The sequence below is a fragment of the Salvelinus sp. IW2-2015 genome, linkage group LG18 (assembly GCF_002910315.2).
Source record: "Salvelinus sp. IW2-2015 linkage group LG18, ASM291031v2, whole genome shotgun sequence".
NCBI classification, from domain to species: domain Eukaryota; kingdom Metazoa; phylum Chordata; class Actinopteri; order Salmoniformes; family Salmonidae; genus Salvelinus; species Salvelinus sp. IW2-2015.
In genome coordinates this window covers 31,059,404-31,076,409 of record NC_036858.1, presented here as the reverse complement: position 1 = coordinate 31,076,409, position 17,006 = coordinate 31,059,404, and the positions used below count along the sequence as shown (strand labels likewise).

Sequence of the window (17,006 nt, the reverse complement as noted above, 5' to 3'; positions counted from 1 at the left end):
ATATTGATATCATTCCACCCATGCCACTAGGTCATTTGACTGAAAGGGCTATAAGTATATTTGGAGTTACAGTATTATCATGAAATAAACACACACAGTGATTTATTAGACATACAGTGATGATTAAAACATTTCATTAAAACAACTGCATGTGGGCTTTAACAGGGAGCCAGTGGCTAGCACTGTAATAATAAAAATAAACATGTGAGTTATAGTCTAAATTCTAGCAGACGTATTTTGCACTAGCTGAAGTGTATTTTGTGCCTTATCCAGGTAGCCAGAGAGTAAGGCATTGCAGTACTCTAATCTTAAAGTGACAAAAGAATGGAATAGCTTTTCTGCATAATTTTTTGACAAAAAGTTTCAGATTTTGGCAATGTTACAAAGACAGAAAAAAGCTGAAAATTTAAATATTTTTGATATGTTCATCGAAAGATAGACCAAGGTCCTTCACAGATTTATTTGAGACAACTACACAACGTTGGAGATTCATTGTCAGATCCGACAACATTTCCAAATTCCAAATTTCTTGGAACCTAAAACTAGCATCTCTGTTTTGTCTGAGTTTAAAAGTAGAAAATTGTCCGCCGTCCACCAGGGTAGGCAATTTTGAGGCTTCACCATGTTTCATCGAAATGTACAGCTGTATATCACTCGCATAGCAGTCAAAGTTGACATTGTGTTTCCAAATGACATAAGAGGTAGCATATATAGTGAAAACATTGGTGGTCCTAGAATGAAACCTTGAAGAACACCGAAACTTACCTATGATTTGTCGGAGGACAAACTATACACAAAAACAAACCAATATATTTATGACTGATAAGATCTAAACCAGGCAAGAACTGAAGTCAAATAATACAGCTATTGTGTTTGAAACTGAGGTGTTGATTTTAATTTCCAGGTTCTTCTTTACATACTTGCTGCCTCACAGTGCCCCACCCACTCTAAGACCCCTACTGGACAAGATCGTCAACTCCACAGGTGAGTGCCCACTGGGGACAGACGTCAGTTCAACATCACATATTTGTTTATATAAACTAACGTTCAAAAGTTTGGGGTCACTTAGGAATGTCCTTGTTTTTTAAAGAAAAGCACATTTTTTGTCAATTAAAATAACATCAAAATGATCATAAATACAGTGTAGACATTGTTAATGTTATTTTTAATGTTATGTAAATGACTATTGCAGCTGGAAATGGCAGATTTTTAAAATTGAATATCTACATACATAGGCGTACAGAGGCTCATTATCAGCAACCATTGCCAAGAAACTGAAGATCTCGTACAACGCTGTGTACTACTTCCTTCACAGAACAGCGCAAACTGTCGCTAACCAGAATAGAAAGAGGAGTGGGAGGCCCCAGTGCACAACTGAGCAAGAGAACAAGTACATCAGAGTGTCTAGTCTGAGAAAAAGACGCCTCACAAGTTCTCAACTGGCAGCTTCATTAAATAGTACCCACAAAACACCAGTCTTAACGTCAACAGTGAAAAGGCAACTCCGGGATGCTGGCCTTCTAGGCAGAGTTGCAAAGAAAAAGCCATATCTCAGACAGGCCAATAAAAATAAAAGATTAAGATGGGCAAAAGAACACAGACACTGGATAGAGGAACTCTGCCTAGAAGGCCAGCATTTCTCAGAGCAAGAATAGACTGACGAGTTTCAGAAGAATGTCCTTTATTCCTGGCCATTTTGAGCCTGTAATCGAACCCACAAATGCTGATGCTCCAGATATTCAACTAGTCTAAAGAAGGCCAGTTTTATTTCTTCTATAATTAGCACAACAGTTTTCAGCTGTGCTAACATAATTGCAAAAGGGTTTTCTAATGATCAATTAGCCATTTAAAAGATAAACTTTTTAAACTTTTAGCTAACACAACGTGCTATTGGAACACAGGAGTGATGGTTACTGATAATGGGCCTCTGTACGCCTATGTAGATATTCCATAAAAAAATCTGCCGTTTCCAGCTACAATAGTCATTTACAACATTAACAATGTCTACACTATATTTATGATCAATTTGATGTTATTTTAATGGACAAAAATTAGTTTTTATTCAAAAAACAAGGACATTCCTAAGTGACCCCAAACCTTTGAACGGAATTCGAAGTGAATCAACAAAACTTTCAACCATGTCACTGGATTTAGGTTCAAAGTTGGGTGAAAAAGAGACAAGAAATCCTGAAATGTCTGTATGGTGATGACTTTTTGCAAATCCAATCAGTTTTCCACATTGATTCAATGTCATAACATTTTGTTGTTGTTGAAATGATGTCGAAACAACGTTGATTCAACCAGGTTGTGGGTGTGGGTGCCCTCTCTCGGCTTCTCACTAGTTACTGTTTTGCTAAGATATGAAGCTACCACTAAACATAGACTGGCTCAGTGCTATCCATGTTAAATGCCTGAGATCGATCTCTCTCTCTCTCTCATATCTCTCTCTCTCATATATCTCTCTCATCTATCTCTCTCTTCCCCTTTGCTCTCTCTTTCCTTTTCCTCACTCCTCTCCCTCCTATCGGGCTTCTCATCAGAGTGCTGGTATGTCAGCCGGGTGTTTGAGATCTGTTTTACTGGGACACAACAGGCCGTGAAGATGCAAGCCGCGTGGGCGGGCTGTGTGTGTATGAGTGTATGTGCATCTGTGCACGTCTGTGTGTGTTTGTGCGTGTGTGTACGAACTGGGGGATGGGTCAGGTGATCCTATCTCTCGTAGTCAGACAGAGAGCTTAACGACCTCCGATCAGTGTCTACTATAAGGGAAGCAAACACAGACACTGCCCCATGTCCCTTGATCCATGTTCAAAGACTGAGCTGGGCCTCTTTTGTCTGTGCTATTGTACGCCATTTTTGTTCCTCACAGATTTGGTTGAATGGTATGCTTTAATGTCGCTATAATAATAGGTCATAACCTTTGTTCTGTGGAATTTTGTTTGACGTGTAGAGTTTAAACTGTGTTGCACTATCTGAATGTTACTTCCTGTGTTGGTTTCAGGAGAGCTGATATGGGGGATAGATGAGACGCTGCTTCAGTTGGAGAAAGTGTTGCACCTGTACAGAAATGGATTTTACCTGCAGAACAGCACACAGACACACATAACAGGTAAATACGCACGCACACACACACACACAGGTTCAGGTTAGATTCGATTATGGGTTAGCGTTAGGGAAAATTGGATTTTGAATGGGAATCAAATGTTTGGTCCCCACAAGGATAGTTAAACAGATGTGTGCGTGTGCCTAGGGGATTGAGGTGGGGAGAGAGAGAGAGCTATGATCAGATATACTCCGGACAAATAATAGTAATGAGATTTTAAAATATGAAAATGTATATAACGTGAGTGAACTCAATGGGGGATGGAAGAGACTGACATGTCTTCTAATCGCATTGGGAGGAGAGAGGTGAGTGTGCTCTCTCTCTCTCCCGCTCAGTCCGTCTCCTTCTCGTCTTTGCTCGACAGCTTTCCTTCTCTATCCTTTCACCTTTTTCCATTCCATTCCGGAGGATTCTGTTTTCACTGTCTTACATTCACTTGGTGCCCCTTGCTCGTCGTCTTTTACTTTCACATGTTCTTTCTCTCTCCCTTCCTGGCCTCCCTCAGTGTCTCCTCGCCTCGCTCCGTTGGCAGTGTAAAGTAAACCCAGACAGTTGTTGACCGACGAGTGCTCACAGCCCAAGGGGCCGAACACAGTGTCGGCTTAACCTTCACAAAGACACTGCTGCTCCAGTAGGCCTCTCACTCGCCAGTCTCCAACCTGAGCTCCTCTCTCACTGACACAGAACAGCACGATCACACAGGAACACTGGTAGGGTCACTCTCAGTGGCTAGTGTTCGCCCGTGCAGGGCTTCCTTGTGGAATGTGGCCTTGCGTCATGTGCTTTTTTCCCGCGATTACACTCCTGTGCATGCTTCCCTTCAGCCCTCCTCCTCCTCCCCTGCTCTCCTTGTTTTCTATCCCCGTCATGCCATTTCTAGGCGCTGTTAAGTCCTGCATTTAGAGAAAGCGAGCGCTCCATAAAGCATTAATTACAGCCATAAAGCGTCTAATAGCAGTAGTTATTTACTACCCGGAGCACTGCTGTCTGTTGCCACGCATGCAGGGGGGCCGGCGCGCGGGTTTGTGAGTGCGTACATGCGTGTGTGTGTGTACTTCCACACAGTAAATCTTGAAGAGGTCGTACACGGAGACATTCTGTCTTGCTCCCCTCCTGCCATCTTTCTTCCTCTTCAAGCAGGTGTGTAAACCCTCCCTGTAAATCACCATGACTTCTCCTGGCCCAGCCAGGCATGACACTGATATATATCTATATCTATACGGTATAGAGAGAGAGGGTGGAAGCATAGAGATTGAGGGGGAGAGAGACAGTGACAGAGAAAGAGAGAGAGAGCAGTGTTGTGATGTCTATTCCTTATTCCAACACCAAAAAGAGTAGTCTGGAAATGTTAAAAGTACTAGATTCCAAGACGACGAAAGAGAATAAGTAACAGAGAAAGAGAAAAACGGACTCAATGATTCACGGGCTGGGAGGCTTTTAAAGGGGGGTGGGGACTTGCTTTGAAGCTGCCCTCCTCTTCTCATCTGGCCCATTGTCACAGTCCTGTGAAGCTTAGTTAAACCCACAGACCATAGGACAACTGGATCCTGATTGTGTAGGATAAGTACAGATGCTTACACTGCTTCATGTACATGGTATATGTGTCTGTCTCAGTTAAAAACACAACCTATGGGCTACTGAAACATCTATTTCTTTGTTGATTCACGGGTCACATACTAACCAGTACACACATGTGACTCACCACCTGGATTCGGTCTTATGTAGCAAAATGTGAAATGGTGTTTTTTACATTGGTTAAATGTAGAGACTCAGAGCTACAGAATGGTATATCATACACTGCATTTGAGGAACAATGGGAAAGTCATTCTGCTTTGAAAGTTGATCAACTTGTAAACTCACTTTTGAGAAAATCGCCTTTGAATGTTTTGTTATCTAGTGAAGAGCTCTTCTTTGTCTACACCCATTCAGCATCGTTCACACCCTCTTAAGCTTTAGCCCCACCCATCTTGTTTCGCTCTCGGAGCGCACATGACGCTCTGGCCAATTATTTGTTTACCTCTGGATAACATGAAAACAGCCTAACCAGCTCTGTTGGCAGCAATTTCATTGTGCTTTTTTTGCAGACGTTTACTGACACTGGCCATATTCAACAGGTGTTGTACACGCGTCACGTAATGTTAGCTAACGAGCCAGCCAGCTAACGTTGGCTAGTTAAACAACAATGTACAAAGTGCCAACACTGCCTAACATTAGGCTCTAACTAGAAAAGCAAACAGCTCTGGGAAATGAATAATAATGTCTGCTAGGGAGCCAGCCAGCTAACGTTAGCTAGCTAGCTTACAGTACACTTTAGCTTAAGACCTATAGCTAGCTAGCTAGCTAGGTAAACAATGAACCACAGCAACACTTATTACCCACACAGACTGACGAGCTCAATTAGACAGACGCCTTCAATATGGCAGACCAATCCCGAACTTCTTTCTCTGCATGTCCAGCCCACTCATTATCTCAGCCAATCATGGCTAGTTGGAAGGTTGCTGACTTTTTCTTTGGCTTAACCAACAAGGCTCATAATTTAACAATTTTATTCATATTTACAGATGGCTTATAAGTTTGTTATTAAGGCACATGAAAGTTCACATGTTCGAGAAGGCATTTCTGCAAAAAAACAATTTTTTTCTTTCAAACGGCTCTCCTGTGAAGTCGTGACTTGCGACATACGCCTAGTTTCCTAAATCGGGACACATATGCTCATTATCATGCAAATACAGTACTAGTCAAAAGTTTGGAAACACCTACTCAAGGGTTTTTCTTTATTTTTACTATGTTCTACATTGTAGAATAATAGTGAAGACATAAAATCTATTAAATAACACATATGGAATCATGTAGTAACTAAAAAAGTGTTAAACAAATCAAAATATATTTGAGATTTGAGATTCTTCAAAGTAGCCACCCTTTGCCTTGATGACAGCTTTGCACACACTTGGCATTCTCTCAACCAGCTTCATGAGGTAGTCACCTGGAATGCATTTCAATGAACAGGTGTGCATTGTTCAAAGTTGATTTGTGGAATTTCTTTCCTTAATGCATTTGAGCCAATCAGTTGTGTTATGATAAGGTAGGGGTGGTATACAGAAGATAGCCCTATTTGGTAAAAGACCAAGTCCATATTTTGGCAAGAACTGCTCAAATAAGCAAAGAGAAACGACAGTCTATCACACTTTAAGACATGAAGGTCAGTCAATCCGGAAAATTCCAAGAACTTTGAAAGTTTCTTCAAGTGCAGTCGCCAAAACCGTCAAGCGCTATGATGAAACTGGCTCTCATGAGGACCGCCACAGCATTGGAAGACCCAGAGTTACCTCTGCTGCAGAGGATAAGTTCATTAGAGTTACCAGGCTCCGATTGCAGCCCAAATAAATCCTTCACAGAGTTCCAAGTAAGAGACACGTCTTAACATCAACTGTTCAGAGGAGACTGTGTGAATCAGGTCTTCATGGTCGAATTGCTACAAAGAAACCACTACTAAAGGACACCAATAATAGGAAGAGACTTGCTTGGCCCAAGAAACATGAGCAATATTCATTAGACTGGTGGAAGTCCGTCCTTTGGTCTAATGAGTCAAAAAAAAAATGTTTTGCTTTCAACCTCCTTGTCTTTGTGAGACGCAGAGTAGGTGAACGGATGATCTCCGCATGTGTGGTTCCCACCGTGAAGCATGGAGGAGTGATGGTGTGGGGGTGCTTTGCTGGTGACACTGTCTGTGATTTATTTAAAATTCAAGGCACACTTAACCAGCATGGCTACCACAGCATTCTGCAGCAATACTCCATCCCATCTGGTTTGTGTTTAGTGGGACTATCATTTGTTTTTCAACAGGATAAGGACCCAAAACACACCTCCAGGCTGTGTAAAAGGGCTATTTGACCAAGCAGGAGAGTGATGGAGTGCTGCATCAGATGACCTGGCATCAACAATCCCCCGACCGCAACCCAATTGAGATGGTTTGGGATGAGTTGGACCACAGAGTGAAGTAAAAGCATCCAACAAGTGCTCAGCATATGTGACTGACCGGCTCGATTCAGTCTTATAAAGCAACATTTGAAATGTTGTTTTTTACATTGGATAAAAGTATAGACTCAGAGCTAGAAAATGGTATATCATACACTACAGGTGAGGAACAATGGGAAAGTAATTCTGCTTTGAAAGTTGATAAACTTGTAACCTCACTTTTGAGAAAATGGCCTTTGAATGTGTTGGTACACCTACTGGAGAGTTCTTCTTTGTCTACATCCATTCAGCATCGTTCACACCCTCTTAAGCTTTAGCCCACCCATCTCTTTAAGGGTTGATCCTAGCGTTCTGTCATAACAACAGCAGTCAAGCACCCAAGCTAACTGGCTAACGTTGGCTAGCTACTTCCAGAGACAAATGAGAGAACAGCTCACTCTGGCCAATTTACTCGCCCTAGCAGAGCTGGTTGGGCTGTTTTTATGTTATCCAGAGCGTTGGTGACTGCAACTGTGCTGTTGGTAACAATTTACACTTTTTTGACAACGTTTACTGACACCGGCCATATTCAATGGGTGTTGAGCATTCATAAATGTGTCAGATATTCTGCACTCTGGCACACTCAGACGTGTAGACTAGTAGATAGCCAGAGCGAATTTAGCAGCTACATCTATCAACAGCTGTCGCAGTGWCATCATGAACATTCTATTGAAATTGATTTATTTTATTTTATTTAACCTTTATTTAACCAGGAAGGGCTCATTGAGATTTAAAATCTCTTTTTCAAGAGCGTCCTGGCCAAGATAGGCAGCACCAAGTCATTACAAAAAATTACAGACAGACAACATGAAAAACTACAAGTAATCTAGTAAAAACCATTCATGAATTCACAAGAGTCTTTTGTAAAGACATGTAGCTAGCTAGCTAAACAATGAACCATAATCCCAACTCATGACGTTACTACCCTACATGAATCAGCAGGTAGATAACCAACCAGGTTCAATGTTAGCTAGCTAACATTAGGCTACAACTAGCAAAGCAAATGGCTCTGATATACAAAATAATATTACTACACAGATCATACACGTAACGTTAGCTAATGAGCCAGTCAGCTAATGTTAGCTAGCTAGCTAACAGTACATTTTAACTTGAAATGAAAACTACTTTGACAAAATTAGAAATGTTTAATATCTGAAAATGTAGCACGCTAGATGTACGCTTCTCGCTCTCTGTCACGGATGCTATGGTTGCCCTTAGTTTGAAGACGTAATCCAGAGACAAGTGCTTTCTCCATCTCCTTATCTATCATAGTCTAATTCCACTGATTTTTAAAACTCGGTCCTCCTGAAAGTGGAGTGCAACAGTTATGCAGTTTTACTACTCTCAAATAGACAGAAGTGTGCTACATGGCAGACCAATCCGAACTCATCTCTCGGCATGTCCAGCCCACTCATTATCTCAGCCAATCATGTTGCTGTCTTTTTCTGTGGATAAACCAGCTAGGCTCGTAATTTAACAATTGTATTAATATTTACAGGTGGCATACAAGTTTGTTATTAAGGCACATGAAAGTTCACATGTTCGAGAAGGCAATTCTGTTCAAATGGCTCTCCTGTGAAGTAGTGACYCGCGACATATGCCTAGTTTCCTGAAACGAGTCACATGTGAGAACTGTTGGAAAAGCACTCCTCATGAAGATGGTTGAGAGAATGCCAAGAGTGTGCAAAGCTGTCATCAAGGCTACTTTGAAGAATCTCATATAAAATATATTTTGATTTGTTTAACACTTTTTTGGTTACTACATGATTCCATATGTGTTATTTCGTAGTTTTGATGTCTTCACTATTATTTTACAATGTAGAAAATAGTAAAAATAAAGAAAAACCATTGAATGAGTAGGTGTGYTACTGTACAAGTAAGCACATTTGGGATGAAAGACACACACACACACACACAGAGCCATCTTGCTGACTGGACCTTGTAGTTTCTAGTCATCAGAACCACAGTGTAATCACAGCCATTTGGGATGAAACCGTGGAAGCCTCACTATTAGCATACAAAGATCAGCATTACAATAGCCAGTAATTGTAATCATAGTCAGTAATGTTTCTTACCTCTAGAGAAAGTAGCATAAATAAAAGATCTCAGAAATGTTCCATAAGCACAAAAAGTTTCTTTCTCTCAAATGTTGTCTACAAATGTATTTACATCCCTGTTAGTGAGCATTTCTCCTTTGCCAAGATAAACCATCCACRTGACAGGTGTGGCATATCAAGAAGCTGATTTAACAGCATGATCATTACACAGCCTCACAACCGGCCTCACAACACCAGACAATGTGATGGTGTTCTGTGGGCGAGCGGTTTGCCCCATGGTGGTGGTGGGGTTATGGCATGGGCAGGCAAGGATCTGTACACAATGGAAGCTGAAAATGTCCCAGTTCTTNGCATGGGCAGGCAAGGATCTGTACACAATGGAAGCTGAAAATGTCCCAGTTCTTCCATGGCCTGTATACTCACCTGACATGTCACCCATTGAGCATGTTTGGAATGCTCTGGATCGTGTTCCAGTTCCCCTCAATATCCAGCAACTTCGCACATCCATTGAAGAGGAGTGGGACAACATTCCACAGGCCACAATTAACAGCCTGATCAACACTATGCAAAGGAGATGTGTCGCGCAGCATGAGGCAGATGGTGGTCACACCAGATACRGACTGGTTTTCTGATCCAGGCCTCTACCTTTTTTTTAAGGTATCTGTGACCAACAGATGCATATCTGTATTCCCAGTCATGTGAAATCCATAGTTTTAGTGCCTAATTAATTTATTTCAATTGACTGATTTCCTTATATGAACTGTAACTCAGTAAAATCTTTGAAAATGTTGCATGTTGAGTTTATATTTTTGTTAATTATACATGAAAATGACAATTGCCACACATCAATCAAGCTACTCACCAACCAAAACCCCACATGACCCTAGCCCACTTAAATCAAGAGCATGACTGTGTTATATACATGATACTGCACATTATCATATACATTGTTGAAATTCAAAAGTCTGACCATTCAAATGACTTATTGATACATGTATATGGTTAGTTGCAACTAAGTTGGGTAGCCATGCACTCAAGATTCTATTTTCCACATCAGATCCAGCTAACCATGTCTGGTCAGGCTTAATCAGTAACGTACTGTGGTTGTACAGTATATCTATGGAGTTATTGTTCCACTTGAGAACACTCTGAGAAATAAGGCTTGCTCTACTGAGCATAAAACCCGGGACACAAAACAGACTATTCTATTCTACAACATGCAGCTATTGGCTAGAAGCAGTATTTTGATATGAGCCTTGGCAAAGCGAATTTATTTAATTTTATTTATTTTGTATTTTTCTATTTCGGTTTTGCTTTTATTAAATGTCCGTCGAACACACTCATTATGTTAGTGGATCCTTAGGGGAACCCTGAATCTGGTTAAAACAATGTTGAGCATTTTGTCATTCACTCTGTAATTTGATATAATAATTATTGGCATGGTAAATGTACATTTAAATTGCAACTGCTTACACTCAAATGCAATCAATTTTTTTTATGAATCACCTTTTATTTCAAAGTATAAAAATTGTTGGAGGGAGAAGTTTGGGGGGGTCCCATTTAAGATTTAGGAGTGATAGGTACAGTATTCTCTGATTCTGTCACYGTCGTTTGTAGAATAAACGGACCAAGGCGCAGCGTGCTCTGAGTTCCACATCTTTTATTTTGTGAAACTTAAAAAACAAAACAAGGAACCAACAACGACCGTGCAGTACTGGAGGTGCCACATGCACTGACTCAAAACAAGATCCCACAAAAAAACWGTGGGGAAATGYCTGCCTATATATGATCCCCAATCAGAGACAAGGATAAACAGCTGCCTCTGATTGGGAACCATACCAGGCCAACATAGACATAAAACAACCTAGATAACCCACCCTAGTCATAGGGTTAAATGCAGAAGACACATTTCAATTGAAGGCATTCAGTTGTACAACTGACTAGATATTTCCCTTTCCCTCACACAATGAGCTACCTCATTACATGTGTGCAGGACCCTCAGTGCATCTCCCCCAGCCAGTGACAAATATGCACGCACACACACACACAACACACACACACACCACACACACACACACACACACACACAACAACACACACACACAACACAACACACACACACCAACAATGCATGCTCGCACACACACACACGCACAAACACACACACCCTTCCTTGCGACTAAAATACTTCTCTCCTTGTCTTCTCCAGACTATAAGCATGTGGTGGATGCCTCTATTCATGAGGAGAACTACCGCTGCTGGCCATCCTATCAGCACGATGGATGTCTGCTATCAGTCTTCAGCATCACAGAGGCTATTGGTGTGTGTGAGAGCCACGCCCAGTGCCAAGCATTTGTACTGACCAATCAGACCACCTGGACAGGTAAGAGTTAAATTTACATTTCAGTCATTTAGCAGACACTCTTATCCAGAGCCACTTAAATTTAGTGCATTCATCTTAAGATAGCTAGGTGGGACAACCACATATCACAGGAATAGAAAMAATTTTTTTCCTTAATAACATAGCTACCAGTAGAGTCAGAGCTAGAAGGGATAATTATTATTATTATATATATATTTATATTTTTTMGGGGGGAGGTAAGGAGGAGGAAGGGGAGGAGGATTTCGGAAGATGTGCAGGGACTCTGTCCTTGCTTCAGGTGGAAGCTGGTTCCACCATTGGGGTGCCAGGACAGAGAAGAGCTTGGACTAGGCTGAGCGGGAGCTGCACTCCCGTAGGGGTGGGAGAGCCAAGAGACCTGAGGTGGCAGAACATCGTTTTTGGGTTGGGGTGTAGGGTGTAGGGTTAGCCTGAAGGTAGGGAGGGCAGTTCCTCTTGCTGCTCCGTAGGTTTAGCACCATGGTCTTGTAGTGGATGCGAGCTTCGACTGGAAGCCAATGGAGTGTTCGGAGGAGCGGGTTGACATGAGAGAACTTGGGAAGGTTAAAAACCAGGCGGGCTGCAGAGTTCTGGATACGTTGCAGGGGTTTGATGGCACAAGCGGGGAGCCCAGCCAACYGCAAGTGAATATTTGTTCACGCTACAGTGTTATCGTTGTATGGTTGAAGACAATGTGTGGGTTGCATTCGTGTGGCTGCCTGTGTGTATCTGTGTCTGTTTGTTTTGTCCATAAAGTACCCTGTGTGTGTGTGTGTGTTTTTGTGTGCATGTGGGAGGTAAAGTACCCAGCGTTGTCAGACGTCTCTCTGATCAAACAGAGGCAGGGCCTTCAGTAGTGTCGTCTCTCATCACTAACCCCTCCTTTCTAGTAGGTGGCACACACACACACTGCATTAGAGCTTAGTCTGAGGGGAGCACATCAGCATGGCAATCACTATTTATTGAACCAGGCACGTCTAGACCCACAGCACTTTCATATTCCTTCTCTTCCCTCTTCGCCCCCCTCTCCCCCATCATACAGTATCTCTCGCTGTCTCTACCTCCTCTACACACCGCAGTTCTTTCTTTTCAMTCTCTTTCCAAAAATAATTGCCATTTCTGGCATTGTACGATTGTCATGGCATTCATGCAATTAACATTGTAGAAGGTACGCATTTGCTAGGGTACATTCAGCTCATTTATCTTCTACACCTGCATTGCTTGCTGTTTGGGGTTTTAGGCTGGGTTTCTGTACAGCACTTTGAGATATCAGCTGATGTACGAAGGGCTATATAAATACATTTGATTTGATTTAACACAATGTCTTCCTCTTACGGTCTCTCCTACTTTTCCACTTTTTCTTCACATTTTTTTTCTTCTTCTTTGTCCCCAGGTCACCAGCTTGTATTCTTCAAGACGGGCACTGCCAGTCTGAGCTCTGCCAAGGGACGGGTCACCTACGTCAGAGTGGGCAGCTGAATCAATGGAGGGGGAGGAGACTTAACTGCCAAACCTCGCTCTGATTGGCTAACCTGCTCATGGGGCTTGCCCTCACGGCTTAGTGAGTCACCCCATTGGATGGGTCGGACAGAGGGAGTTGAAGATGGATCCTAGACAACGCCCTCCACGGGGCATAGAGAAGCCCACACCAGCTCACACTGAAGTGCAATAATATCACTTGGAGAACAATTTTACAATATTGCTCTTCATATGTGTTCTCCGAAGGAAAATGCTGGGTTGTGCAAGGCTATAGCTCAGGGTATAGTGGGGTTACCTTCCTAGCTAAGAAGGGTGACAGTGAACGCCTGAGATTTCCCTCCTGTGCCCCCGAAACAAAAGTATGTGGACACCTGCTCATCAAAATCATGGGTATTAATATGGAGTTGGTCCCCCTTTGCTGCTACAACAGCCTCCACTCTTCTGGGAAGGCTTCCCACTAGATGTTGGAACATTGCTGCGGAGACTTGCTTCCATTCAGCTACAAGAGTATTAGTGAGGTCGGGCACTGATGTTAGGCGATTAGTCCTGGCTCGCAGTTGGCGTTCCAATTCATCCCAAAGGTGTTCGATGGGGTTGAGGTCAGGGCTCTGTGCAGGCCAATCAAMTTCTTCCACACCAATCTCGACAAACCATTTCTGTATGGACCACGCTTTGTGCACAGGGACATTGTCATGCTGAAACAGGAAAGGGCCTTCCCCAAACTTTTTGCCACAAAGTTAGAAGCACAGAATCGTCTCGAATGTCATTGTATGCTGTAGCGTTACGATTTCCAATCACTGGAACTAAAGCCGGGTGTACACTACACGACTTTCAAAATCCTAACATCGCTAAACCTCTCACATTAAACAAACATCTTTCCTGTAATTTTKTTTTTGTCTTGCCAACGTAGTGGTGTGCACACAAAATGATGTGGCACAGATGTGGGTCACACACTGTAAGATTCTTCACTTGGTCTTGAGGATTATTGATACCACATTGTCTCGCGAAAACAATGATGTGATGATGAGATTAGATTTAATGTAGCTACAACGAGCTGTGGCCCAAAGCAGCATCAAATCTTTTCACGCTCGCCATACAGAGTTGAAATATCTAGCCAACATTTTGAATTCAATAYCATTGRTTTAGAACTTCAGAGCTGTAACGATTTGACACTTTGATTAAAGGCAAGTACAAACCCATACTAGTAGTATTCATSACACCTTCGAGAGTCTACACATTATGGGTGACGCTAAACAACGTCATCATCTCACTMSCTTCTTCTGTGGCGTGCTCTCGTCGGTTATTGCTCGTCACCGTTCTCAAAACATTTCATTGCACATCTCARACAACAAGAGCATTTCAGATTGTGTGCCAATAAAATGAAACATGTTTGAGAATATGGGGACGTCTGGGACTGCTCAAAGACGAGATCAGTAGCCCTCAAATTGCATCTCTGACCCATTCACATTAAACGAGCATCGGTGACTGCCGCGCGCCCCTTTGTAGGGATGAGGATTTTGTCTCCGATCTCAACAACTTGTCTGGGACAGCTACATCTGTGTACATCCGGCTTATGGGGCCAAGGCCGGACCATGAAAAACAACCCCAGACCATTATTCCTCATCCACCAAACTTTACAGTTGGCACTATGCATTCGGGCAGGTAGTGTTCTCCTGGCATCCACCAAACTCAGATTCATCCATCGGACTGCCAGATGGTGTAGCGTGATTCATCACTCGAGAGAACGCGTTTCCACTGCTCCAGAGTCCAATGACGGCGAGCTTTACACCACTCCAGCCGACGCTTGGCATTGGGCATGGTGATCTTAGGCATGCGTGCTGCTGCTCAGCCATGGAAACCCATTTCATGAAGCTCCCAATGAGCAGTTCCTGTGCTGATGTTGCTTCCAGAGGCAGTTTGGAACTCGGTAGTGAGTGTTGCCACCGAGGACACCATTTTTATGCGCTATGCGTGCGCTCTTCAGCACTCGACGTTCCCGCTCTGTGAGCTTGTGTGGCCTACCACTTCGCGGCTGAGTTGTTGGTACTCCTAGACGTTTCTACTTCACAATAACAGCACTTATAGTAATCCAGGGCAGTTCTAGCAGGACAGAAATTTGATAAACTGACTTGATGGAAAGATGGCATCCTATGACGGTGCCACGTTGAAAGTCACTGAACTCTTCAGTACGGGCCATTCTACTGTGAATGTTTGTSTATGGAGATTGCATGGCGGTGTGCTCGATTTTATACACCTGTCGGCAACGGGTGTGGCTGAAATAGCCGAATACACTAATTTGAAGGCTGTCCACATACTTTTGTACCTTCACATGGAGTCTGGTCAAAAGGCTCTCCTTATGGTACCTTAGCATGTTTTATCATTGTCTGTGAAGGTTTCAAGCCAGCCTCTATACAAACCTTCAGCCAACCATCGAACACGAGGAAAGGTACTCACCGGGACAAACATTTTCCAAAAATAASGGGTTTACCTCAAGAAAAATGTTTAAATAGTACGTCTTCATACAATGTTCAGGCTTTTTTTCCAGATGGAAACAAAGGTATTGGCAAAGGACTGATGTTTCAGCCTGAGCCCTTATTTTTAGATGATCTAATGCTGAGTGTTACTCAGACCTTCTCCCTCCTCCCTTATCCCCTCACCTGTCTCTCTTTCTCTGTTTCCTTTCCCTTGTATTAGACCCACAGCACTTTCTCTTTTCAAACAGGGTTTCTCCATGCTTTCAATAAGCATCTCAGAAAGTGTGATTGATTCCAAATCTTAGTGAACGAAGAATCTGCGCTTATAACACAGATGATTGTTACATCTGAGTTATCAGATAAAATATTATTTTTCAATCCAATGTTGATGGAGATGAAGAAATTGTTCTCATATCGACAAATCAAGGACTAATTTGGAATATTGTGTCATTGTTGATTTTGCATGTTGACCAAATGTAATGTAGTGTAGAGACCTCCTTGGGAGGGTACATTTTTATGGTGTATTTTATGGTGTATTTATTGAGAGTGTGTGCCACTCCTGGGTCGTATTCATTAGGTACCAAACGGAAGACAATTGACTAAAACAGGGAGGACCTACCCAAACTTGTCCAATAAAAACTCATTTTTGTTTTACATTGCAGAAACTTTGCTACGGTTTGCTCTAATGAATATGACCCTGGGTTTAGAGCGACCAAAGCAGGAAGTAAGCTTGCTCTATTCTCATTTCCTAAGGAAATGTGACATTAACCTTCAACAGACAGTATCAAAGAGACATCGCTTTCAGTGAAAGCACTCCTTGTGAAAAGAATGAATCAAAAGTGAATTCTACAAAAGCATTATCYCTTTGTATCCATTGTTCATTGTTACTTTTTGATGATAACGATGAGATGGCTATTTTTATATGAAAAAATAAAAACCTTGTGGCAAGTGAGACATCTGTGTGTGTGTTTATTTGAGTTACAGTAAAATGTTTTTATTTTGGTTGCCATGATGCTGCAAATACAGCATATGTTGAGAGCTCCTGTAAATATTGTACATATTTACTTGATTTTAGTTTATTTGTTTTGTTATTTGAAWTRWTTTTWTTWWATTATTGCTAATTCAACATTTTGATCCAAAATGTCTACTTGTCTTGCTCATGCGAGTTGCAGAAATGATTGGATACGATTGATTTCTTTGGTTTGCTTAGCCAGATTAGCTATTTAGCTTGTTAGCTAGCCAGCTGCCTGTTTGCATTCAAAAGACACATTCTTGACACAGCTTCTTGTTTCACCATCCAAAGTGTGAGGACTGCAGTGTGGAGACGGAAGAGGGCTCCCTTWTTGGATTACTTTATACATTGGACGTATGTGTGGTGAACTTTAAGCTCCAGAAGAGGCAGCAGAAGAAGCATCACCCAAGTGGGTACTACACGTCGCTGGGGGAGGAGTCGTCCAGTAGCTACAGAGAGCTGAGGACTGATGAAAACAACATTTGAG

At 42.2% G+C, this 17,006-nt stretch overlaps 1 protein-coding gene across 2 annotated transcripts in view; it reads left to right on the top strand.

Annotated features, from left to right (window-relative positions):
• The window catches only part of pkdcca (protein kinase domain containing, cytoplasmic a), a 451,220-nt gene extending 434,761 nt beyond the window's left edge, over positions 1-16,459 (top strand). Inside the window, exons 4-7 of one of the 2 annotated variants that reach the window (XM_024008358.2) lie at positions 905-984; positions 3,002-3,109; positions 11,384-11,557; positions 12,948-16,459. In XM_024008358.2, coding sequence (XP_023864126.1) covers positions 905-984; positions 3,002-3,109; positions 11,384-11,557; positions 12,948-13,033 — 448 coding nt within the window. In that variant the 3' untranslated portion in view covers positions 13,034-16,459. Of the gene's footprint in view, positions 1-904; positions 985-3,001; positions 3,110-6,946; positions 9,508-11,383; positions 11,558-12,947 lie in introns of those variants that run through there. The other variant, XM_070448423.1, reaches the window with a different exon arrangement.
• The last annotated feature ends 547 nt before the right edge of the window (positions 16,460-17,006 follow it).